Source organism: Calypte anna, chromosome 1 (assembly GCF_003957555.1).
Source record: "Calypte anna isolate BGI_N300 chromosome 1, bCalAnn1_v1.p, whole genome shotgun sequence".
NCBI lineage: Eukaryota > Metazoa > Chordata > Aves > Apodiformes > Trochilidae > Calypte > Calypte anna.
In genome coordinates this window covers 61,121,480-61,148,423 of record NC_044244.1, presented here as the reverse complement: position 1 = coordinate 61,148,423, position 26,944 = coordinate 61,121,480, and the positions used below count along the sequence as shown (strand labels likewise).

The following is a 26,944-nucleotide window of genomic DNA, read 5'->3' as shown; positions in this document are numbered from 1 at the left end:
TGGGGAGGGACTTTTTTACAAGGGCATGTAGTGACTGGACAAGGGGTAATGGTTTTAAGATGGAGAAGAGTAGACTGAAATTAGATATTAGGAAGAAATGCTTTGCTGGGAGGGTGCTGAGACACTGGAACAAGTTTCTGTGATGGATGCACCCAACCCTTTAAACAAATCAGCAACAATTTGGTACAGGCTCCAAAGCAGGTAAAGGCTGAGCTGAAGCAAAGACATGAACTCTGTTAGTTTCTGTCTGTTCTCTGAAACCCACAAAGGAGCAGAGTGAAACAGTGAGCACCAATGCATGAGCTTGGAAGACCAATGATGTGATTAATATATAAATAGCAGGTGGGTTTTCCAAGACTAATTTATCAAAGAACAAAGGAAGCCCTGGGCACAAGAAATCTCATGCATACCTTTCTCACTGGGGGTAATTTGACAATCAGCCAACCACTTTATTTCATTATTATGACAGACTGAATGAGCCTCCTTTGAGCTCTCCCTGCTAGGCAGCATGGCTGCATGGCAGTGATCTCCCCTTTCAGCTTGGACATCTCTCAAGGCTGCTGCTCAAGGTACAGAGACCAAGGCAGATCTTTGGTAAGTTACTGATAGGATGCTGAATTAATAATAATGAAACATTACTACTCTGTGGAGCTACTTAATAGTATTAGAAACTGTGTACAGATAATTCTTTAGTCATAAACTGTTGACCAAGCCTGAGAATAAGATTGGATCTAGCTGCACCTAAATTCCATGAGTTGAGAGAGTAAGGGGGTCAATTCTTACCTTGTGACTCAAAAGGAGACTGTTCCTTACCCTTCTGTGTCTTGTGTCTCTGGGGGGTATCATTCTAACTCAAGTCTGAAAATGCAGTAATTAATCAAGTGCATCTTACCATTCAGCTTCGTTATCAATAAAATATATTGTTGAAACATATTGCCAAATTTTCTCTTCTGAGTGTGGTGCATTTCACTCACTTTAAAAAAAAATTAAAAAGAAAAATCAGCATAGATGGCAGGATCCTAAACCAGGATTCGTAACAGTTGCCCAGAGAAGTAGTGGATAACCCCTCCTTGGAAGTGTTCAAGACTGGGATGGACAGGGCTTTGAGCAATCTGGTTCAGTGAAAGTGTCCCTGAGGAGGGTGTGGCACTCAATGATCCTTGAGGTTTCTTTGAATTAAATCATTAATGATTCTACAATATACAACTGATTTCTTTTTATTGGTCATAGCTACTACTCTGAAATTTTTTACATCACCGCAATAATTTCAAGGCAATTTTGTTTACATGTTCACAGACTTTACTTTTGGATATGTAAAAAAATCCAGCAAGTATTTTATGGTAAATAAAACGAGGCATCTGCAGCATCAGTAACATAAAAAGAAAGGTGCCTATGTTTTTTTCCTCTAGATGTAGCAAAAGTTACACAGTAAAAGGAGACTGTTTATTACTACTTAAAATTCACATTGCTGTTAATGCTACCTCCACTCACTACTTCTGTCTGTTGACTTCTGTCAGATTACAGTCCCAACTTTACACACACTTCTGCATTAGAGTTAATATTATGTCGGTCTTGGTACATTTAGTTGCAACTACACTACCATAATACAAACTTGGAGCACAGACTCAGTTAAATTGGGTTTGTATATGCAGCTAAAATGCTAAGCAGTAGCCGAACCCAATACTTCAAGGAGGCTGAGTGATGGCCGTGCAATATTAATTACAGTTTAACTCTTCTCTTAATGAAATATGGCTAGTGATGCAAAGACAGACAGGGCTCTCAAGTAGAGACAACGGGGAAGCCAAGACTCACAGGAAAGACTGGAATGGTGATGGAGACCTCTGGTGGAAACAACGAGGCAAGCAATCTGGTACTACAGAAGTCACCAGCTATTTCTCCAAGGTGCTCGCTTTCTTAGAGCTCTCCCATCTGTAAACTTTACACTCCTAAGTACACAACAAATAATCAGTAAACTGTCCATGTTACATGCTTGATTTTGTTTGATATGACCAGCTGCTCTAAAACATCTCGGGAACGATCTGCAAAAGAACAAAGGAATTTCTTGTTATTCATTCAGAACATAAATGGGTAGCAGTCAGAAATTAGGCAAACAGCAAAATATTTTTATTATATACCTGCATTTATGCTTATCTTGCTATTGCAATCTCACACATCAGTTTTACCTGTAGTAATTCAAACCCACCCGGGTCTTTCTCCAGTCACGTATCTGTAAAGCTTCACCAACCAACTAAGCTTAAAAAACCCAAGGCAGATCAGAACCTGTCTAAAGTTGTTTTTTTCAGCCCCATCAGTCCTACTCCATTCCACTGGTTCTTGAAAGATGCTGTTCCATAATTTTGGAGCAGAGATTTAGGATGCTAACATATTTTTCTGAACTCTTATCAACTTCACCATTATGTTGAGGAGGGAAAAAAATGGACAAAACAACAGCAATAAAATTGAAGGCTGCCACATTTCAAAGCAAAACTCTCACCTTGCTTTGAAAAATCACAGCGTACGATTATAATTTTTTCTAGTAAATTATTATTTGTTTGAGATTATTTATGAAGTATAGTGGTCTTTTCCAGAGTTCAAAGAGGTACAATAAGGAAGTAATTACTCTTCTTACTCCCTGCATGATTTGACCTACCTGTTATCAGTGGGCATCCATGGAACAGAAAAATGTGTATCTTGGGACAACAAGTAAGGACAGCTTCCACAGCAACATCAGTCAGATTCACACAGCGTTCCATGTGGACCTCCTGTTATGAAAAGAGCAGTGACAAAAACCTGCTCAGAGCACCCACAGTTTTGGAGGCAGAGCTTTCCTTTGTCCAACCATTTTCAGAAATCCCCAAACCAGAAGAAACCAATGCAAAGATGCACTCCTCTGTGGATTGACCCTATATGTGGTCCTGAACAGACCAGAAAAACAGCCTCAAGAAAAAAGAGTCAGCTTTTCTATGAAGAGACAAAACCAAAAAATGTAAACCTCTTCCCAAAACACATGTATCATTCAGCACAACTGAGAAAACCCTTTGAATCCCATTGGTTTTCCTATGACACACATTCTCCTAGCAATATGTTCTCCAGGAGAACAGAATCTCAACTGAATTGTGGGGTTTTCCAATATAGGCAGGATTCACAACTCTCTGCTGAAGCTCCTAATATCTATCTATCTGATTAGTTCTTAAAAGAAGATTATAAAGTTCTTCCAAGGCTACACTAAGACCTGGTCTCTCCTTCATTTCTCTGCAGTTGTATAACTAGTACCTGTTGTAAATGCTAGAGAAAGAATACATTAAAAATAAATTAATGTATCACCAACTGTTCTCTCCCCCCACGCCCCCCCCAGATAACCTTAAACAACACAATTCATATACAGTCCAATAAATATAACATAGAACAAGAAATGCAGAAAAGTTAGAATAAAATCTAATGAAAATAGTGTTTGAGAAATTGTACCTTGTGGATCCTGGAGTCAAAATAAAATAACCCCATTGTTTTATTGTGAAAGAGTTTCTTTTCAAATTATAAACTTCAAGGATCTTGAAAGAGCACAGAAATGAGAAAGACCTTTTGTAGTAAATGCAACTTTGTACAAAATGATGACAGAAAACAAGAACAGTATTCATGGAAGATATACTAAAGATGCTATATGTATAGCTTTTAGCTAATTTAGCAAGTGGGATGCAGAATCTGAATGCCTCTCAGTAAAGTAAGAAGCTTTATAAATGTGCCTGCTAGTTACAGTGACAGAATTTTAAGACCCACAGGAAAACAAGCAAAACCCATAAAATCCATGGTTAGTCTAGCATGACTGAAATTTCCCATTAGTTCTTCTGAAATCAAAGGTCACCACGTCAACACTACATTTCTTAACATCATATTGATGAATCTGATCTTATACCAGAATCACAGAGTGGTTTGGGATGGAAGGGACCTTCAAGATCATCCAGTTCCAAATCCCCTGACACGGGCAGGGACACTTCCCACTGGACCAGGTTGCTCAAAGCCCCATCCAACCTGGCCCTGAGCACTTCCAGGAAGGAGGCAGCCACAACTTCACTGGGCAACTTGTGCCAGTCTCACCACCCTCACAGCAAATAATTTCTTCCAAAATATCTAATCTAAATCTGCCCTCCTCCAGTTCTAAAACCACTGCCCCATGTCCTATCACTACACACCCTTGTGAAGAAGTCCATCCCCAGCTTTTCTGTAGGCTTCCTCCTTGTACTGGGAGGCTGCTATAAGATCTCCTCACAGCTTCCTCTTCTCCAGGCTGAAGAATTCCAACTCCCTCAGCCCATCTGCAGAGGAGAAATGCTCCAGCCCTCTGATCATCTTTGTGGCCTCCCTCTGGACTTGCTCCAAGAATAAATGCTTATGTATGCTACCTAACTCATTCCTAGTACAGCTCCCACAGGCACCCACAGCACACACAAAAGAAAACCCATGCACTTTTGAAGAAAAAAACAGTTACAGCAGTGTGGCCAGGAAGCACCAATGGCCACATTTTGAAAGCTCAAAATTTTTAATAACAATAAATGGAACTGCATTTCTATGGCTTGAAGGAGAAGGGCTTACACACAAGAATGTAATTCACTGTGAACACTGGACTGTAGTAGTATAGAAGAGGAAAGGATAACACTGACACAGTAATTATACCAACATTGCTGGGAAATAGATTAAGACCCTCTAGGAATGCACTAGGAGCTTTATACAACTCCACTCTACTCAACAGCAAACCCAAAACTTATTACAACAAACTTATGGAAATTTATTACAATATTTGTATTTTAAGAAAAAGGTACTGAAGACTTTTGAGAGTGAGCTGGTCCAAATGACCTAATTCACATCACAGTGATACACATTGCTTTTACATTTGTAGGCTGGATGCAAGAAGTGTCCCATGAAGACTACATGCACAGTCTCAGAGCTATTCAGAACATCTAGAATCAATGTTTTGCTACAGCTAGAGGTGTAACCAGCTAAACCCACAATATTTTCAAGTCACTTCTAGTACATTTTTTAAAAAAAATCTCTCATTGCTATGGTCTAAAAAATAATAATAATAATTTCATATTGTAGCAAAAGATTTATAGAGACTAAAATCTGTCCAAACCACCCAAAATCAGATGGACAAAAATAAACCCAAATTTGTTCACTCTCTAAATAAAACAATTATATATTTTTTCTAGGTTGTTAATACTGTCAGTTGATCCATATTTGGTATTTTGTTTAGGGTTGCTTCTTTTATTAAACACTATAAACTAACAAAAGTAAGACTTTCTTAACCCCTTAGTTTCTAGATTAATAGCCTGGATTCAGAACCAGCCTTTATGAAAGCAAAGACATGCACACATATAAGAAATGTACCATATAAGAAAGGTAGAACATAATTTATGGGACGACATATAGGTACTGGATGCCTCTTCTTCATTTTATCACTGCCTCAGAGCCTAGAGAATCTTTATGCAAAGACAACTTCATTTTCACAGTTGCTTTCATGAGCTAGAGATTTAAATATGCAGAAGTGCTAGCTGATTTCTTAAACCCATGAAGTTATCAACATAAGGAATTCTGCCTCAGTGTTCAGAATCAAGAAATAAAGCAAAAAAGAGAGTAAGTTAAACATTCCTTTGCATTTGTTATACAGCTCTCTAAAACGAGTTAAAATAAGCCCACTACATTCAATGGAAGCAAACTCATTTTGAGAAGAATGAGGTTCTCAAAAATCTGGTCTGCAGCACTGCTACAGAGAAACAGAAAACATTCAATTCGTAAACAAACTCAGGACAAATGTATACACACAGAAAGGCTCAAGTCAGTCAACAAAAACATCTCTCAGAAGTAATACTTATTGTATAATAATAATAAAAAAACCCAGGTATTTGCTTCTGTTAATTTATTTGTTAGTAGGTCAAATAAGTTACCTTTAAATTCTTTGAACATGTTCCACTCACTAGTGCTACAACACCATCATCTGTTACCTAGGGGAAAAAACAAACATATTATGAACACAAAGGAATTAAGTTCAATTTTTTTCAAATGTAGACATTTTGGAGAGGAAAAAAAAAATTATATTTTAATTTATCTACCCCCTGCAGTCACTGAATACATTTAACATTAGAGTATTTTCTTCCCAGCTGAGCCTGCAGAGTGAAAAAATCAAAGTATGCTTTTTTCAGTCTATTAAATACTGTTGCACTTTACTACCATGTGATCCAGCCTGGCTTTCTACAGAGATGTTTCCCGCTGTGTAACTGTTATTTCTGACGTTTCCTTGTCTCATTGAACTGTGGGTACACTACTACTGTCCAAGCATGGCTCTTTAAATATACAGAGTTTTAAACACTTCTCTTTCTGCTAGACCAATCTTTTCTCCTGATCCCAGGACTTCCAGAAATGTTCCTGAATGAAGCTTCCTGGGTTAGGAGAGGGGGAAAAAAAAGTCTTTCATTTGCTGTCTTATTTATTTTGAAGCAAACCATCTTTATCAGACTAAAATCCCTCAAACAAGCAGTCTTAGAGCAGTCATCATACACCCACACTAAAAGGTTTATCAAAGTGATTGGCTACAGACTGCCATGAGGCAATGACTACCTGCAAGAGAGAGGACAGATGAGAAACATTTTTTTCCTTAGAAGTTAGGAAAAGCCAGGAACTGTAGTTATCAAATACACCCAGAAAGGCTCAGCCAAATTTGACAGTTAGAATCCACAGACCACAGGCTTCATTTCTGTTTAAAAATCTGATTATTTCCACTGCACAAACTGTCTTATTGCCTTCTGGGTCTCTATTGCAAGTCTGCTGTACCAAACTAATAGAAAGGGTCAGATCAGTGGAAATGGAGAAGGGACAGGGATGCCCCAGCATGAATGCACATACAAGCCTGTAGGCATGGCATCTATTGTCAGCACCCAGCTTGGTAGGTTATTAAGATGACAGCACATTTAGCTGCCCAAGATAGTGAATGATTCTCTATTGATGCTTGTGAGTGTGTGGTTTTGACAGTCAGACAGCACAAAATTAGTCTTGCTTTGAAACAAAGTCCCCTCAGTTCCCTGTAGAAGCTCAAACTAAACACTGCTGTGACTACAGTGTTGCAGTATTGTTTCCTATTCTACTGAATACCTACCTGCACTGTCCCTAATGTCACAACTGCCCATTCCCATAAAGGGATATTCTGTTATATTGTGGATAAACCACCTGCTGTTATGACCAAGCCACAAATAAATCAGCTTCTTGGGACAAACTCTGTGTACATCACTAGGGAAGGCTTACACAGCCCAGTCCCAGCAGCCAACTACCAGCACACTACTTACTGAGCTCTGTTCTGTTCTACACAAGGAGTGTCTGGACAGATAAAACAGCAACCTGCAACACTCCTGCTTTATGCCAACACATTTTGCAGAGAACTAAACTGCACAGAAAACTGTTCCAGTTTGCAGAGCCCCATTCAGGTAAGATTTCCCCCACAGTTATTTGCCACCCACTGAGGAAGAAATCCACTGTTTAATTGATTCTGGGATTTGGACTCTTGAGTCTGTGTTTCTGCCTGTTAACACTGCTGTGATATAGAGCACACTAGAAGCAGAGCAGTAGGGTGCAGGGTTAATGTAGAAAACCTGCCTCCTCAGGATGGTGATATAAACAGACTGGTAAATAAACATAAATATGTTTGTTATCTTAAACAGTCCTGGACCAGTGTAGCAGAGCTCTTCAGGTCAAGCTTCCATTCACGTTCCCTCTCTGCATCTAGTGGATACAGAGCTATATTTCCTTCTTAGTTCAATCCTTACCTTGCCTGCCCTGTTTCTTGTTATTTTGCACTTTTATATCTAATACTTATTTTACCACATCCCTGCAGTCACCAGATGAGCTTATTTTTTAAATGGTTATATCATCTTGAGATATTTGGCCCCTTTGTAGTCCAGCTCAAATCTGCTTCCTTGTTCCTGCAAGTGAGCTGTGCCCTTCTTTGCCTGTTCATTTCTTTCCAACTTTCTCACTATTTTCATCTTTCACACAGCTTTTCCAGTTCCACTTGATATCTTTACTATGCATTCCAGTAATCAAACACAAGAGCATGGTTAGGACTTGCAGCCTCTGCAGGTATAAGCCATCCATAGTTTCTCTGCTTCATCTAAACTTATTTAATATATACCTGTTATGTTGCCTTTTAATTTTAGTCAAATAAGCTTGGAATTCTAGTGTATTATCATCATATGATTATCAGAGAGAAAAAACAACATAGAAATATTTAGTAACTTAGTAAGTTTTAATCTCATTTAACACATATACAGCGAAACAGCTATTTCATATAAAGAAAGAGGCAAAAGAACAAAAGAGAAATGAAAACAGTTTGGAGAAACAGGATTATAATAACAAAAAACATCAAATAAAAGATTAAAATTACTTTTGATACCCGACTTCTGGAAAAACTGCAAGAATAATAGCACCTTAAGTAAGAACCTGCTACGTTTTCCAGATCTGACACTTCATTACAAATGCTATGTGCTTGACTCCCATTCAACTTTTAATCACTCACTGTTCCTGTCTCCCCACAGCTCCAACCCAGCAGTAAACAAAAGACTGAGAAGTAAAACAGCAAAAGAGTCAAGCCATTTGCTATTACAGCCCTCTCTTATATATATACCCATCCCTCTTTGTTTATCTCAAGTTGTTTGATGTTCTTATCTGTCTGTCAGCAAGCATGGACCAAACATACCAGTGACTTTTCTGTCACATCCATCCATTCCAGCAGTGTTCTGCTGCATCTCACACAGACAAGCAACCCTTTATCTCTGACCCTCCTACATACCTTTGCTAGTATTTATTGCCTGGATTTTCTAGCTCATCATTCTACTCTACATGCAGCTGGATAATGGATCATGGTTAGTCTATTTGATTCTTGATGTTTTTATAACTTGTTGTCAGTATAACACACAGCTAAGCATTCCTCTGCTCTCGCATCCTGCTTCAACAGATATGACTCAGGATGCAGCCTCCAGTTGCTGTGTTCTCCCACACATGTGTTCTCCCATGGAGAAAAGGAATAAGCGCTATCAAAACATGAACCAAAACTTGTTTGAAATATAAAGCTTAATTCTTTTAAGCTAATAGCTCCTGACAGAACTTGAAATTTGAAGTTAAAAGTAATACCTGAAATCCTGAAGTCCTAAAATAAGCCTCCCACAGCTCACCATTACAGTCAACTGAATAACACTTAAAGCAAAAAAAATCCTGTCTCCCACTTCATTACCTTACTGGATTTATGAAGTGTATTACAGTATTGCTGTTGCATCTGATTTCTTCTTCTCGTGCTAAATACCAACTGTTGTTAAATCCTCTTATTTGTCCTTTCTGACATTTTAAATGTCATTCTTTCCATGTTGACTCCACAAGATAACTCTGAGAAGCCATTTAGAAAGCACAGTTGCTCTTGAACTAGAACTCATTATGGAGTCTTTGTTTCTGTTGGGGGCTTCTATTGTGTGCCACCCTGTATGACTATTATTCAGGTCAGTTTGTCCTAACTGCAAACAGGTCATCTGTCCAAGATTCCATTTTAACTAAAAAAATATTTTGGATTAATTTATAAATTGAAGAAAACAATTGCACCAAATAAAGACAGTGAAAAAAATCTCCAGCATTAGGTAGATTCTAAGAAAAGTTTAACTTTTCCACAATACATGCTGTAATACCAAAACGTGTATTTTTATGGTTATCAAGATGCAAAATATATAATTCCTTTTCCTTGAGCGGAGGAAACTGGAAGTGAACTGTGGTCCTAAATCTTATCAAGAGTAGAGCTAAAGAGATCCCCTTTCAATTTAATCATGACAATTTTTAAAAATAAATGAACAGAAGTCAACTAACCAAATGCCACCATTGTTACCTGAGTAGATGAAAAATCCACACTGTGAAGAAACTCGCAGTTTTTTCCTAATGCCTGCAGAGATGCATCCATGATGCCTGAGCAGCTGCCCAAGTTCACTATTTGTAGGAACTGGCAGTTGAGGGCAAGAGCAAGAACTCCACTGTCAGTTATGCTGGAGCACCTTTTAAAAGATGCTTCACGCAAGTAAGGACAGGATAAGGCCAGTGCTGTGATACCTATCAAAGAAACAGAGCCATTTAAAATAGTATTCATTTTAATTCAAGGATTAGAAAATTACAATGAACAATGCTGATCAAAATTTCTAAATGCTGAGTTCCCCTACATACTGCAGGTGGATACCTGAGGGATATTATGTACATGAAGTATCATCAGTGAGTGTATGAAAAAAAGAAAATCCATGTTTTGAAAGCAGACTGATGATAGTTCTAGGTGCCACTGGTGGTGCAGTGAGTATCAGTCAAAAAGCAAGATAAGCAGTCAAACAGCTGTTTCCAAAGTCAATTCAAGAAATCATAACAATAGTTCAGAACCAGGACTGGAACCAGGAATACCTATGACACAGCTGTCACGTCCTGTGACCCAACCCAGATGACAACCAAAGGAGATTTGGATTGGGCCCCCTTGCTTTCTAGTCTCCTCAGAGGAGCCCAGGTGTTGCCCGTAATCAAGACACAAACCAACAGAGTCAGTTTATGCGGTGCTTTATCTGGGGCCCGGGAAACCTGAGGACTAGCGTCCCAAGTCAGGATTCCGGAGACCCTCGTTTTTGGTTCAGCTTTTATACTCTTTTACAACGAGGCCTATGTGCGGAACTTCAGTTACAAAACAGTTACATACATCATGTAGGTAACAATAGATAGACATCCCCAAACCATAAATCTTATACTTGTTTAACTTAAGCTATTGTTTAACTGACTCCCACCAACAACCCTTATCTTCAGTACAAAGTGTCAGTTTACTCTTCCTACATGTTCTATATGCTCGACTAATTCCTCTGATTATTGATCCCCTCTTCTCAGCACATTCCTTGCTAGTTTCCCAAGACCCGTTCCCAGAGCCTGTTTTTCCAGCCTGCTTGACCAGTCCAAACCTTAGCATAACTACTTCTAAATTTCTATTTCTTCCGCTACTTGCAACAAGTCCCCCCTTTTGAGCATCCTTCAATTTTCCTTCGCAAGGATGCTCAACCCCTCAAGCTGCTGGTTTTCTTGTTAGGCGGGTGGGGGTGAGTTGTCTTGTGGGACGATCACTTCTCTTCGGGTCATGGCCTTCATCACCCTCCGAGTGTGTTGGCCTTCTTTTGCAATCATTCCTAAAAGACACTTGTATACTACTAAAGCAACCATAACGATTATGATTATCATGATTCCATTATTGTACAATTGATGATATCCAACCAGAGACCTGGATCCCTAGGGAGCTGAATACTGCTCCAACCCAACTGTGTTCTGCCTCTTTTTGAACATCGTGGTCCTTGTCCTCAATTTGTTCTAATTGACTAATATCTTTTTCTACCTCCTGGGTGACATTTGGGATGTGTACGCAACAATGCCCATCCTTATCGTGCAGATACCCACAGACACCATGCTCTTTTAGTAATATCATGTCCAAGGCCATTCTATTTTGTATGGTCATCCTAGTAGTGGCCTGTAACTGTAAATTCAGGTCCCTATATCCTTTCTTCATTACTGCTGCCAACCTTTCGGTCTGTCCCAATAATTTGAACAACATTTCCCGATTCCGATAAGTGGAAATTGGTGTAAACAAAGATTCCAGCACCCACCCAAATTAGACCCCTGACGAGGGTTCATGCCACCCATCTTCTTCATCCAATCCTACAGCATCCAGGTCCTTACTAATATCTCTTCTCTGTCTCTCTCGTATCTCTTTTGACGTTAATTTTGATTGTTTCCAAAATGGACACAGGGTCGGTACACCCAAGGTAATCTGCGTGGTTAGCCCATCTAAGGGTAGGTGAGATGTCCATTGGCCATGTCACACACACACAGAATCACACAGAATCCTAGGGGTTGGAAGGGACCTCGAAAGATCATCTAGTCCAACCCCCCCTGCCAGAGCAGGGCCACCTAGAGTACATCACATAGGAACGTGTCCAGGCGGGTTTTGAATGTCTCCAGTGAAGGAGACTCCACGACCCCCCTGGGCAGCCTGTTCCAGGGCTCTGTCACCCTTACAGTAAAAAAATTTTTTCGAATATTCAACTTGAACCTCCTATGCTCCAATTTACACCCGTTACCCCTTGTCCTATCACTGGTCACTACTGAGAAGAGCCTAACTCCATCTCCCTGACACTCACCCCTTACATATTTGAAAACATTGATGAGGTCACCCCTCAGTCTCCTTTTCTCCAAACTAAAGAGACCCAGCTCCCTCAGCCTTTCCTCATAAGGGAGATGTTCCACTCCCTTAATCATCTTAGTAGCTCTGCGCTGGACTCTTTCAAGCACTTCCCTGTCCTTCTTGAACTGAGGGGCCCAGAACTGGACACAATACTCCAGGTGCGGCCTCACCAATGCAGAATAGAGGGGGAGGAGAACCTCTCTTGACCTACTAACCACACCCTTTCTAATGCACCCCAGGATGCCATTGGCCTTCTTGGCCACAAGGGCACATTGCTGGCTCATGGTCATCTTCTTGTCAACCAGGACCCCCAGGTCTCTTTCACCTACACTGCTCCCCAGCAGGTCAGCCCCCAACCTATACTGGAACATCTTGTTGTTCTTCCCCAAATGCAAGACTCTACACTTCCCCTTGTTGAATTTCATCATGTTTCTCCCTGCCCAACTCTCCAGCCTGTCTAAGTCTCTCTGAATGGCAGCACAGCCTTCTGGTGTGTCAGCCACTCCTCCCAGCTTAGTGTCATCAGCAAACTTGCTGAGGGTACATTCTATACCCTCATCCAAGTCATTGATGAAGATATTAAACAACACCGGTCCCAGCACCGACCCCTGAGGGACTCCACTAGTCACACATGTCCCAAGACCCATACCAAATTCCCAGGACTGTGAACTGTTGTGTGCCTACAATCTATAGGTTCCATCCCTTGTCTTATATTTATGGTGTGATTATATCCCCTACATTCACATCCCCACTTTAATGCCATCTTTACTGGTACTAGTCCTATTCGATCTTCCGGAGTGTCACATGTAAATACTTCTGTACAATTCCATTCCTCCGTTTGAGCATGAAACTGTCTGGAGGAGGTAGATGTAATAGATATCCTGTAGTACGATTGGTTTCTATTCCCTGACCATTGAATGCACCATTGTACTTTCCCGAGATAAGTGTAATGTTCTAAGATACTGGGTCCCCATAAGGTCTTCCAATCTTTCCATGTGTCATGACTCTGAGTAATGTTTTGACAGCTCATCTCATTTCGTGCGGTAGTAGTCCTTATCGTGATTTTGTTACATGGTTCATCTATCGGGAAGTTGATTAGACATTTCCTCGTGTTTTGAATCCAGCCATAATAATTAGGCTTCAACTTACAATCAGCCTCGGTCATTACTTGAGTGGTCATACATAAATCCTTCCATGCCTCTACTGTCTTAGGGACAAACCGGCATGTCCAGGAAACATTCCTCAACGACTCCGGCATTTCAGTCACAGGTATTATTCCCCATGGTATGGGTTCACCTGCTGCCTGGGGTAATGGTAAGCAAGCTGTGACTTCCGTTACATTTTGCATAAGGCCGAAGTCTCTAATTAGTCCTATTACCAAATTTTCTTGGCCTCTACCCTTGATCAATCTTCCGTCGTCAGTAACCTGTCGCGTCACCCTCCTGTTCTTTTCCACATAGGATGTAGTTATTGTAAGAAACTGCACATCCCCATAATCAACACTGTCCCGTACCTGCACTAAGCAAGTATACTTTCCTTCATTTTTCCGGGTCACATCGGGTAGCTGCAGGATAGTTGCTCCTTCCTGGCGCGACTCATCCCAAACTGTCTTTACCCCTTCCATAATTAATTCATCCTCCGTATCCCATCTCCATTTTATGATAATTTCGGTGGATCCAGCTCCCTGGTCATCCGTAAACAAACAGGTCAGATTAACATCAGATCCCTCAGGCATCAACAGGTAAGGTACAGGTACATTAACCTTTACAAAGGTTTCTGTTAACACCATCAAGCTTAGGAAAATCAGTATCCCTAAGGTCTGCTTCTGAACACCATCCTTGTTGGAGACAAAGGCTCTTCCGACCATTGCATGGGGACCTTCTTGACCGTGGTATAGCGAATCCAATTGTCGATTCCGTTGACCTTGACGGCCGTGTAGGTGGTCATGATCACCTGGTGAGGACCGTCCCATGTCTCCTTCAGTGGCTCCACTGACCAGTTCCTTATGTAGACTTGGTCTCCTGGAAGGATGTCGTGGGCCAGATTTTCCAGGGGTAGGGGTCGGTTCCACTGCAACGCTCCTCTGAGTGCTGTAGGAGTCTTATTCAGAGACAACACATAATTTAATATCACCTGATCCCCCACCAAATGAGGGTCCCCCTGGTAAGTAGCAGCATGGTAGGGTTTGCCGTACAAAATTTTGTACAGACTTACCCCTATCCTTTCCCTTGGTTTAATCCTAACTCTTAACAGAGCTAAAGGCAACGCCTGCGGCCACTGGATTTTTGCTTCTTGGCAAATTTTCTTAATTTGGTTTTTCAATGTTTGATTCATCCGCTCTACCTTACCACTTGATTGGGGTCTCCAGGGCGTGGGCAGATTCCAAGTTATTCCTAACATTACAGAAATCTCCTGCACGATCCCTGCAGTGAAATGAGGACCCCTATCAGATGATAGCCCTAACGGCACCCCAAATCTAGGGATGATTTCTTTCGAAAGTGTTTTTACCACTTCTTTTGCCTGATTGGTCCTGCAAGGGAAAGCTTCTGGCCATCCCGAGAATGTGCACACATACACCAACAGATATTTGTATGCTTGGGCCTTTGGTAACTCAGAGAAGTCTATTTGCCAATAATCTCCTGGTTTGGGACCTACCTGCAACTTACCCATTTGTACCTGCCTTCTTACCACTCGGTTGTTTTTGATACACACCGGACACATTGCGTTTACTCTTTTTGCCAACGTTAACATCTGGTTTGAGAATATTTCGTTTTTCAAAAATTTTACCATTGCCTCCGCACCCCAGTGACACTTATTGTGCTCTGTTTCCAGTACTATCTTCATGATCCTTACCGGCAGGATCACCTGTCCTGTTGGGGTCACATACCAACCCTTGATGTTCTTTCGTGCCTGCAACATCTGAGCCAGCTTCTCGTCCTCTGGCAAGTAATGTGGTTTGTCTTCCATGTGTGCAGCAGCAGGGTTGCCCCGAGCCAGTAGCAAAGCTAATTGAGTCCATACTTCTCTGGCAACCTGCTTTGCCACTTGGTCCGCTTGTCGATTTCCCTGGAACTCTTTTCCTGGATCGTTCCGATGTCCTTTGACGTGCATCACCGCAACTGCCGATGGCTTGTAAATCGCTTCCAGTAACATGATTATCTCTTCCCTGTGTTTGATCGACGACCCCTGCGAATTAAGAAGTCCCCGCTCCTTCCACAGAGCCCCATGCACATGTACTACTCCAAACGCATATTTGGAATCAGTCCATATGTTGACTTTCGTCCCTTGGCTCAGCACCAGGGCTCTTACCAGAGCCCAAATGTCTGCCTTCTGCGCTGATGTGCCCGGGGGCAATGCTTTTGCTTCCAGTATCTGCTGCAAGGTGACCACTGCATACCCTGCATACCTGGTACCTTTTTCCACAAAGCTGGACCTGTCCGTGAACAGTTCCCAATCAGGGTCCGGCAGTGGCTCATCCTTCTTCCTGGGTGGACCTGAGGAATTCTGCTGGGTTAAGGTGATTTGTTATTTTCAGCTTCACATCATCCTGTTCCCTCAATTGAGCCTGGTATTGGAGCATCCTGCTTGATGAGAGCCAATGACCCCCCCTTTTGTTCCAATACTGTTATGACCATGTGAGGTACATAAACTGTCATGTGCTTGCCCAATGTTAGCTTGCGTGCTTCTTGGATCAGGATTACTGTGGCTGCCACTGCTCTTAGGCATCCTGGCCATCCTCCACTTACTGAATCCAATTGTTTAGAAAAGTACCCAACCGGCCTTTTCCAAGACCCCAGTTTTTGAGTGAGCACCCCCAAGGCTAACTTTTGCCTTTCATGTACATACAGTTGAAAGTCCTTGGTTAGATCCGGCAGGCCCAGGGCAGGTGCTTCCTTGAGGGCCTGTTTTAATTCCCGAAACGCTTTATCTTCCGTGGGTCCCCACTTAAATCTCGGTTCCTTCACAACCTCATACAGTGGTTTGGCTGTCAGCCCAAAGTCGGGGATCCACAGTCGACACCAGCCAATCATTCCTAGAAAAGATCTTAGTTCCTGATTATTGCGGGGTACTGGAATTGCACATATGGCTTGTATGTGATTTACTCCCAAACGACGAACTCCCTGCGAAATTTCACATCCTAAACAGATGACCTTTTGTTTGACCAGCTGTGCCTTTTCTCTGGATACCCAGTATCCAGCCTGTCCCAGCATATTCAGTAATGCAATGGTTAATTTGAGGCAGAGACCCTGTTCTGTGGTAGCCAGGAAAATATCATCCACATACTACAACACCACATAAGAGAAAGGCGAATCTTTTACCTGGGTAGTCTTCCATTCCTCAAGTTCCCTGGCCAGCTGGTTACCGAATATGGTGGGCGAGGATTTAAATCCCTGGGGAAGCCTGGTCCATGTGAGTTGGCACTTCCGTCCCGTGTCGGGGTTCTCCCACTCGAATGCAAAGATGTTCCTGCTTTCAGGTGCCAGGGGTATGCAGAAGAAGGCATCCTTTAAATCAATTACTGTAAACCACTGAAATTTCTCAGAAACAGATGTTAACAATGTGTACGGATTTGCCACCATGGGATGTATATCTTTGGTGATAGAGTTGATTGCCCTTAGGTCCTGTACTAACCTGTAATTGCCATTAGGCTTTTTGACCGGGAAGATAGGAGTGTTGAATTCAGATTCACACTCCTGCAAAATTCCTAAACCTAAGAATTGAGTTATCATGGGGGCTATTCCCTTCCTAGCTTCCAGACTGATGGGGTACTGCCGTACCCTCACCGGTTGAGCCCCTTCTTTTAATTCCACTACCACTGGTACTGCCGCTTTTGATTTACCTGGGGTCCATGTTTCCCAAACCCATGGCGCGACTGCTTGTTCAATTTCCTGTGGTATCTCTTCCTTCCCTACTTCTTTAATTACAAACAATTTTGCCAGGTTTTCCTCTGGTATGTCTAGTTTTACCCTACACTTTTCAAAAATTATTCTTGCCTGCAATACTGAAAGCAAGTCTCTCCCGAGCAGAGACTCCGAGCTGTTTGGCATATACAGAAATTGATGATCAAATTCCTTTCCCCAAAATTTTATATCGAGTGGCCGCAGGAATGTTCTTTCTTCAACCTCCCCAGACACCCCAACAACCAACACTGTAGAGTCGCTTAGAGGTCCCTTTAATTTGTTCATTGCCGAGTAACTAGCCCCTGTATCTATCCTGAATTCCATCGGTTCCCCTTCGACCTCTAAGATGACCTTCAGATCCCGGTCTAGTCAGCTCTGATTCTGGTAATTCCCCATCATAAAGGCTTGAGTGACACCTTGTGGACTTCCCGCGAACGGATTCATTCCATTTGCTCCGTTGCCTGGGAAGCCTCCGCCCATCGGGGTTCCCTGATTAAGTGGGCATTCATTTTTCCAGTGTCCCTGTCCTTTACAAAAGGCACACTGGTTAGGTCCTAACCTTCCGCGTCCCCCTGTACCCTGGTTCCCAAAGCCCCCGAAGCCTTTCTAAAAATGCTGATGGAGATTCCCCCTTATCCTGTCTCACAGAATACAACTTAGACCAATTCATTGTTTTAGGAATCCCCTCACAGACCCCTTCTACCAGTAAATCCTGGTAGTCTTTTAACGCTTTGTATCCCGCCGAAGAATTGGGATTCCATTCAGGGTCCTCCCTTGGTACCAACTCATTTACCGATCCTTGTGCTATCTGCATTCTAATCAATTCCCTTGCCCGATTCGTCATTGCCCTGAACACCATCTCCTTTTCTGTAGAATCCATAATAGTGTCCAGCAACACCTGCAAATCATTCCAATCAGGATTCTGAGTTTTTATTACCATTTTCACAACCCGAGCCACTTTCTCAGGGTTTTCCCTGTACGCCCCCGCCGATTGTTTCCATATTATTAAATCATTCAGTGAAAAAGGAACCTTCCCTCCATCCGCTCCCACTGCCTCTCGCAGTGGAGCCATCGACTGAGGCTGTGAAAAACCGCCTCCTTTCTCCAGCCTCCCTCTCAGAGTCCGCTCCGCAAGCGGCATTCTCGGCTGATCAACCTAATCCTCCTGCTCTATCCCCTCCTCGGATGAGGAAGGAAGAGGGACCCTAGCCGTATTTACCGGGGGAGCCTCAGGAGGTGGAAGCGGCGGCGCGCTCGGGGAGACCAACAAAGACACATCCTCCTCCTCCTCTGAGAACCGTATTTTACGCTCTTTACAACCAGGGCATTTATCACATTCTACTTTCATGGTTTTTAACACCAACAATCCTCAAGCCTTTTGCCACTCAGGTTTTCCTTTCAGATAATAGAACAAATCCAAGTACTGTATCTCATCCCATTTCTCAGTTTCCCGCAAGAAACTCATCATAGGACTTAATATTTCAGGGGTTATTGTACCATTCCGTGGCCACTGCATTCCCCCCGTTTCATATTCAGGCCACACATGATTACAATAATCAATCAAGGTTTTCCTCCGCAATTCCTGCCCAAAATTACCTTCTTTCCAATGTTTTAACAGACAGCCGAGAGGCAAATCCTCAGGAACATCATTGTCATTACAAGACAGAGCTCTGAAAGTTTTAAACGGCAGCATGCTGACACTTATACTTGCGCGCACTCACACACACACAAAACCAATATACAGCCGATTACCAAATTCCTATACCAAATACCAAACTTGCCTATACTCGTCGCTGCGAGTGGCAAGTGCTGGATCTGCACAGCTTTCTACTTGCTGTGTCTTACGACCAGTGCCTAGGCTTCCAAACAACCAACCCTTAATACCAACCGTCTTATAAGGAATAAAGCACCTTCGGGCTTACCTTATGGTCGTCCGTCGGGCGCGGGGTCGGGCACGGGTTGATGTCTCCTCCAGGAATCACCTGGTGCTGGCTTGGAGTGGATCAGCACGTGAACCGCCCCGGCCACCTCCGGAGTCCCTTCGTGGTCGCCAGAAAACTGTTGCCCGTAGTCAAGACACAAACCAACAGAGTCAGTTTATGCGGTGCTTTATTCGGGGCCCGGGAAACCTGAGGACTAGCGTCCCAAGTCAGGATTCCGGAGACCCTCGTTTTTGGTTCAGCTTTTATACTCTTTTACAACGAGGCCTATGTGCGGAACTTCAGTTACAAAACAGTTACATACATCATGTAGATAACAATAGATAGACATCCCCAAACCATAAATCTTATACTTGTTTAACTTAAACTATTGTTTAACTGACTCCCACCACCAACCCTGATCTTCAGTACAAAGTGTCAGTTTACTCTTCCTACATGTTCTATATGCTCGACTAATTCCTCTGATTATTGATCCCCTCTTCTCAGCACATTCCTTGCTAGTTTCCCAAGACCCGTTCCCAGGGCCTGTTTTTCCAGCCTGCTTGACCAGTCCAAACCTTAGCATAACTACTTCTAAATTTCTATTTCTTCCGCTACTTGCAACACAGGTGCAGCTGGATCCAATTCTCCTCCTAGGCTTGGGTTTCCCTTTGAGGGTAACCAACGACAGCCCCCTCAGAGCATGGGAATACCCCTTGATCAGATCAAGGTGAAAACATCACACCAGGTCTTTTTCGCTTCAAACAAAAATATCAATTTTATTTCTCTAACAATCAAAGGTTATTCTGGAGAAATTCTTAGGGAAAACAAATAGCCCACAAGTATGTATGTATACATATATTTATAAGGAGAAACAAAAATTAGAAAGGTGTGTGTGTGCAGGGCGGCAGGGGAGGTGTGTAAGAAAAGAGGAAGAGGGAGAGGGAGAGAGGGGGAAATAGGGAGAGAGGAGGAAATAGGGAGATAAGGGGGAAATAGGGAGATAAGGGGGAAATAGGGAGATAAGGGGGAAATAGGGAGATAAGGGGGGAGGGGAAGAGAGAGAATCACCATGTTATGGTGATCATGATATGCAAGACTTCGGCCATATGCAAATAATGCAAATTTTAAAAGTTTAACCAGTTACAGAAGTAAAAAGATAAGTGTATCACTATGCAGTGATAAGAAAGGACAAACCAATATTCATTAAAGTACTGTATCAGTTATCTGAGTACTACATTAATACTTTGCCTCAGTTTCCAATAAGGATGAGTTAATAACGGAGAAAAGGAGTAAGTGCTATCAAAACATAAACCAAAACTTGTTTGAAATATAAAGCTTAATTCTTTCAAGCGAATAGCTCCTGATAGAACTTGAAATTTGAAGTTAAAAGTAATACCTGAAATCCTAAAATAAGTCATGCCTTTTAAGTGAAAGGAGATGCTATAAGCCTGTTTAATAATCAATACATTTAATTAAACAAAGGGAAAAAAAAAAAAGTAATTTGGGAAATAACAAGCCTGAAACTTCAACCCTATCTGTACGTACAGGTAAAGCTTTGGAACATGTTCTGAGGAAGGAATAATTAATATGTAGTAGAAGATATGATCAAATGTCACATAGTTTTACCAGAAATCATGAGAGTAAACCGACACCTCTCTTTCATAAAATAATCAGTGCTCTAGGCCTATAATTTACACCACAGAAGTGACTTCCAAATTTTATTGGTGAAGCATGAGGGATTTAAAAAGCAATTTACCCCAGATACATTTTGCAATTTTTCTAACAAGAAAAATAAACCCAAAACGAGATCCCAATTATCTGTGCACAGACACCATACCTTCTGATGTGATTCCCAATCTGTCTTCTCTGCAAGAATTTAAGTTGATTTTCTTCAATTGCTTGCAGTTACAAAGCTGAAATAATGCACTATCTGAAATACGACAGTCTCTGAGATCTAGAGACTCTACAGCAGGATGCAGTACCTGTAATAAAAACCTACCATTTCAGTCAAATTCTGCAATGTCATAGAACATGCATATTTTTTATCTACTTGTAATAGTTAGATAAGTACTTGTAATGTTAGACATCACATAGAACTCCTTGAAAATAGTGACTAGAGAAGGGGACCTAGGACCAGTCCTAGGAACTAAAACCTCTGAAGAAAATATGGTATATGTGATCACATCTGGAGTAGGAACACATTAACACCACCTCTGAAACAGTGGAAGTACTACTCTGATGTTAGAGTTACTAACACTAATGCTTCTGAGAGTACAGACTTGTCTGGCAAGGATAACACCCTCAAACTTATTAGCACAGCTTTGATGGCAGAAATTTGAAGCCTAAAAAAATACTGACTGTGAACAAACTTAAATCTACTGAATAGGTATGGGCAATATTTGAAAGATATTTTGGCCCAAAGTATTACTCTCACCTGCATACATTCTTTCTTATAACCAAGCAATCCCATTATCATTACCATACCAAATCCTCATTAAATAGGCTTTTGCACTCCCACAAGACCATAGGTAGGCTTTTATGTAACATTGTAGGAAACTGAAGAATCAGAGAAAGGAAAAACACATGAGAAAAGAACCAGAACAGAATATCCCAGTGTCAGATGGAAACAGGCTCCAAGAGAAGACCAGTAGCTGAATGAAGGGAAAGACAGATGAGAAGATGTGAGAGAGGAAGATTATAACTTCAACTCTAGCTTTTTTTCCAGACCAAAAATGTCCAAATAGGCTTTGTGCATTTATGCACATACTCATACAGTTTTAATTACAAGCATCTCTTAGGATGCTTACAGATGATTACTTACTGAAAAGATAGTCAAATTTTGTTTAGCTCAAATTTGCCAGACAGGATAAATAAATAAGACTCTTGATTTTACTTAAATACTTATTGCTTACAATTCAAAAAAAAAGTGCATACTAAAGATAAAAAATTGTGTTTGTGCGTTTTCCACAGTACTTCTGATTCTCTCTCCAGTTTTGGCTCCACCACTCTGATTGTGAGAAATTGATACTATTTGCTTCTTACACGGTATAGGTCAAAGCAGGAATGAACAGAGAATTACTTTTCTGTTTCACCAAGGCCAAGCTTTAGCTTTCCTCAGTGCTCACACCTCCCTCTGAAGCTAAACAAGATGACACGAGATAGATACCTAAACAGACGTGCCCCTGAATTTACCAATCATTTACATGAATGGATTTAAAACTGAAACACTGACAGATACAAGTAAGCAAAAGGGATGGAAGAATTAGAACTATCTATCGATTTCCAGCCCTAGTATGATCATATTTCAAAGAATCAAGATTTAAATAAACGTGCTTGATGTCACTAGAACATAACAGAAGTCTAACAAGTTCCTGATATCTTTTCATTATTAAATTATGCATTAGCTTCTTGAAACATACTACATTCAGGAACAGCGACTGGTTTGCAACAGGAGCCTCATTTCTCATACTGAAAAGGAATACTTTATGTCAGGTGATTACACAAGTCAATTACCACTGAAGGGAGAACACCTTAAAATGACACATTACTACAAACATAATACTGTCACTATTAATACAGGACTATAAGTATCATAGATTTTAAGAAAAAAGTTGTAACAATATGGGCAGAGTAATCAGGCCTGAATATATCTGTTGTCTCATGCAGTTTTAGTTAGGTATATCCTTGTGTATTAGCTACCACAGACAGAACAGTTTTGAATGGGTTCTTACCTCACCGATGTTTGAATCGGTTATTTGCCCTTGCAAACTCATTAATTTAATCAGTTTATCCTTTATATTGGGTGGTAATGACTTTATATCAGCAGAATATCTGGAAAGGTTCTTTGTGAGACATCGAACACATCTGAAATAAAGTTACAATACAGTCAAAAAAAGGTATTACATATTAGAACAAAAATAATCAAGCTGTAAGACATCATCTCCTGCATCTGGTTGTGCTGCCTTCAAACCTTATCAGTTCCAGCTGTTCCATCCTACCACCACTTCAGTTACTGCCCCTGGGGTCAATCAGCTGAGCATTTTGTGCAGGTGTAATCAGCTGTAGGTAATAATTAGCACCCTTCATTGGGATCACCAACCTAGCCCACAGAATTAGTCTGCTGGTAGTATATATATATGTATATATAGATTTATATAGATTTAAGACAAGTCTTTTCACCATCTGAACATCCACTCTATAGTTAATAAAATCTTCAGCTGGTTCCAGAGAAGAGAAAACTCTTTTTTACCTCTATTAAAACATTAAGGAGGTATTTTCAAGATGCAGTATTTTGTTCACTGCCTAGCTTGTACTCTTTTCATTTAAATTGTGCTGTGTTACTCTTTTAACCTTGTGCTTAAAACTGCAACAAAAAAACCACAACACCTCCCCCCAAAAAAAGAAACAAAAACCAAACCAACAACCACCCACAATAACAACAAAAAAATAAACAACTCACCAGTCCCTAGGTAAATGAGGAACATAAGCTAGAATAAAGCTGACTAACATAAGAGATAACTGAAAAGTGTAATGCATTTTGTTGTCTAGGAAATGCCACAACCTTAAAAAGCATTCTATTTCAGAAAAGGAAGTTGAAGTGAGGTAGGGAAGGGTAACTCCCCACCACCCTCCTCTTATTTAGAAACCTAACATGAATCCACACAAGCAATGGAACACTTTCAACTGAAGGTTCTACTATCTATGGATCTACCCAAGTTAGATTCCATAGTCAAACTTTTCTTCTTAAATCCTATTGAAAACGTTGAAAGAAAACATTACCATCCCACAAAACACTCTGCTTTTGTGGAATCAACATATTTCCATTAACTCACCCTACTAGTTAACTCAGAGCAGCTGCTGTTAGCGTGCACAGTACCTGTCTCTACTGTAGTTGGCATCTATACTTTTATGTGGTCTGGATACACACAGCAATAACTACAATTCATAAGTAAAGAGTATAATGCATTCACCTGGCAAACAGATTTTTTTCCCCAGGTCTTGTTAATGAAAGAAACCATAAAACCTGTTTTTCACGGGCAGTGAAAACTGATCAGTGCTTTACTTCCGTAATGACCCGATAAAGGACCATTCCATCTTGCAAAACCTCCAACTACTTTTTCCCTGCTTCACATTGTATCAGACTTCTTGCATCAGTTTATAGCTGTCTACAGAGTGTCAAATGGCACACTCACCTATTCCGTGTGTGTCAAGAGATACAGAACAGAAAAGGCCTCCTGGGATCTTTAACCTTAAACTTTATGACCGGACAAACGTGTATATTTTCTTTACATAAACCAGAAATTAGATCTTTATGACTAACTCTGCCCCTGTACTCAGCCCTGGTGAGGCCACACCTCGAGTACTGTGTCCAGTTCTGGGCCCCCCAGTTTAGGAAGGATATCGAGGTCCTGGAGCAGGTCCAAAGGAGGGCAACTAGGCTGGTGAAGGGACTCGAGCACAGACCCTATGAGGAGAGGCTGAGGGAGCTGGGGGTGTTCAGCCTGGAGAAGAGGAGGCTCAGGGGAGACCTCATCACTCTCTACAACTACCTGAAAGGAGGGTGTAGCCAGGGGGGGGTTGGTCTCTTTTGCCAGATGACTTTCAACAAGACAAGAGGGCATGGTCTTAAGTTGTGCCAGGGGAGGCTTAGGTTAGATATTAGAAAGAATTTCTTTACAGGGAGGGTGATCAGGCATTGGAATGGGCTGCCCAGGGAAGTAGTGGATTCTCCGTCCCTGGAGATATTTAAAAAGAGACTGGATGTGGCACTCAGTGCCATGGTCTAGCAACCGCAACGGTGGTTCAAGGGTTTGGACTCGATGATCTCTGAGGTCCCTTCCAACCCAGCCAATTCTATGATTCTATGAACTCTTCTAACTTACATCAAGGTGCAGATTACAGCAAGTTATGACACATGGAGCAGTTGTTGGAAGTGGGACACAGAAGAAGTGAAGCAGAAGAACGGATACTAAAATGGCTTTAATGGCAAATAACAAACTAGATGCACCTTGCTGCATTCTTCAAGGTCGGACAATTTGGATTCATAGACAGCCACGAAAGAAAGCTCTGTTTTGACACTGATGCCTTACTACCGTCCTCGCTTTTTGTTCATGCAGATGTCCCCATCTGCGAACGCCCCGATGCCTCAGTAACCCCTCAGAATTCCAAGACACAGAGAAGCGAACACACTAGCCAGGCGAAGCCCAACCACCCTTCCAAATCCAGATCTGCCAGAGACCGCCGCGTTATCCACCTGCCAACACCCCCTCACTCCTCCTGTCACTCACTCCTCCCGAACACTCACCCCTGCCAAACCCTCTCACCGCCACACCCCCGACCCAAACCTGACAGACCCTCTCCCCGCACTCCGCCACAGAAGGGCTCCCAGGGCCGCCCCGCTGGTATCGCCTTGAGGCCGCGGCCCGGCCGAGAGCCCAGCGGTCCAACCCGAACCCACCGGACTTCCCACAGTGACAGGGGAGGGGGCGGCAGCTGGCCGGCACAGGGAGTGGGTTTCGAGGCGGTACTCACAGGTCCAGAAGAAACGGTACTTCCTCGCCGGTTCCCTCCCAACCACTACTGAGGCGGCTCATGGCAGCGGCGGGGGCAGGGCGAGGAACATGGCACCGCCCCGAACCGACGACTCGGGGAGGCGGTACCGAAATGGCGGCCTGGGGGCTCTGCGGGCATGACGGGAGATGTAGTTCTGCTGCCGGCCTCTCCATGGCTGGGAGGGCCTCAGGGAGGCGCCTGAAATACTGGGAAAACCACCAAATCTGGCACGAATGGACTGCCCCTCCCCGCTTCCAGTGCTTACTGCTTGGCACGGAGAATCTTCCCAAGCCTGGAAGAATCGGAGGGGGAGCTTGGGGAGGTGAGGAGCCTTCCAGCAAGTGGCACAGTTGTTTCCCTCAGTCCCGCCATCGGTGACTGAGTCCTACCACAGCACCAGTTTTCCTCATCTCCATTGATCTGCAGAGAACCTGCTCGTTGCCAGATCTTTCTACCTCCAATTTTTTTTTTTTTTTTTTTTTAATAGTATGGTACACGTTGTCACCAGTTCTTAAGTGCTAAAAGCATCATTAGCATCGTTAGCTTACATTTGCTGCACCATTATCTTTAGACCCAAGACCCATCACCTCCTGTTGCTGAAAAGAACAAGTGACCTACTAAAATAAAGAAACCTTTTTTCTTGCAATATTAATCTAAGAGAAACGTGGGTGGCTGATGATGCCTGATAACTTGCTGAAGTCAGTGACCGAAACATCTGGATTAACAGATAAACCACAAGAATGTTGATGCACGATCATGCTGAGAAATCTAAAAAATAGAGGTTTTTTATTATTGAATAGTTAGCAATATGCATTGGTAAGGAATGTGGTGATTCCTATCATGCCCTCATGGTGAAAACTAAAAAAACCTAAAGAAACATCACCCAGATGTGACCAGTTTTGCTGGGACACCTCGTGCACACTAATAAATATTTATCTTTGTAATTCTATTCAATCAGCATGGGCCGAATGTGAATTTTTTAACAAAAGCAGGAGGCACACGAAACCAGTGGAGTAAGCTTTGTTTTAGCTTTCCCCTTGGCAGTACAAAAGAGATGTCCATGAGGAGCCTGAGCACCAGGGAGGCTACAGGAGCAGGCTGGCCTCAGCTGCCACAGAGGGATAGTTATCCCTAAAGAAATGTAGGGAAGAGATGAGTTTCCCCAGTGGCTGGTGACTTGGAGGACTAGTTCCCTGGAAGGACATGACATGGCAATGAACAAAAGGAAATGTGTTGCTTGTAAAGAGGAAAGAACGTCGATAGAGCTTGTGTGCAGGCTGTGGCTTTTTACTCTGTTACAG

At 42.1% G+C, this 26,944-nt stretch overlaps 1 protein-coding gene across 1 annotated transcript; it reads right to left on the bottom strand.

Moving 5' to 3' along the window:
• Window positions 1–1,197: 1,197 nt before the first annotated feature.
• Window positions 1,198–25,727, bottom strand: AMN1 (antagonist of mitotic exit network 1 homolog). Its single transcript, XM_008495717.2, has 7 exons — window positions 25,623–25,727; window positions 22,823–22,955; window positions 20,929–21,073; window positions 9,905–10,122; window positions 5,937–5,993; window positions 2,651–2,762; window positions 1,198–2,039 (listed from the first exon to the last, which is right to left on the bottom strand). The coding sequence occupies exons 1-7, from the start codon at window positions 25,682–25,684 to the stop codon at window positions 1,966–1,968; spliced, it is 801 nt and encodes a 266-aa protein (XP_008493939.2). The 5' UTR covers window positions 25,685–25,727; the 3' UTR covers window positions 1,198–1,965.
• Between the last annotated feature and the right edge of the window lie 1,217 nt (window positions 25,728–26,944).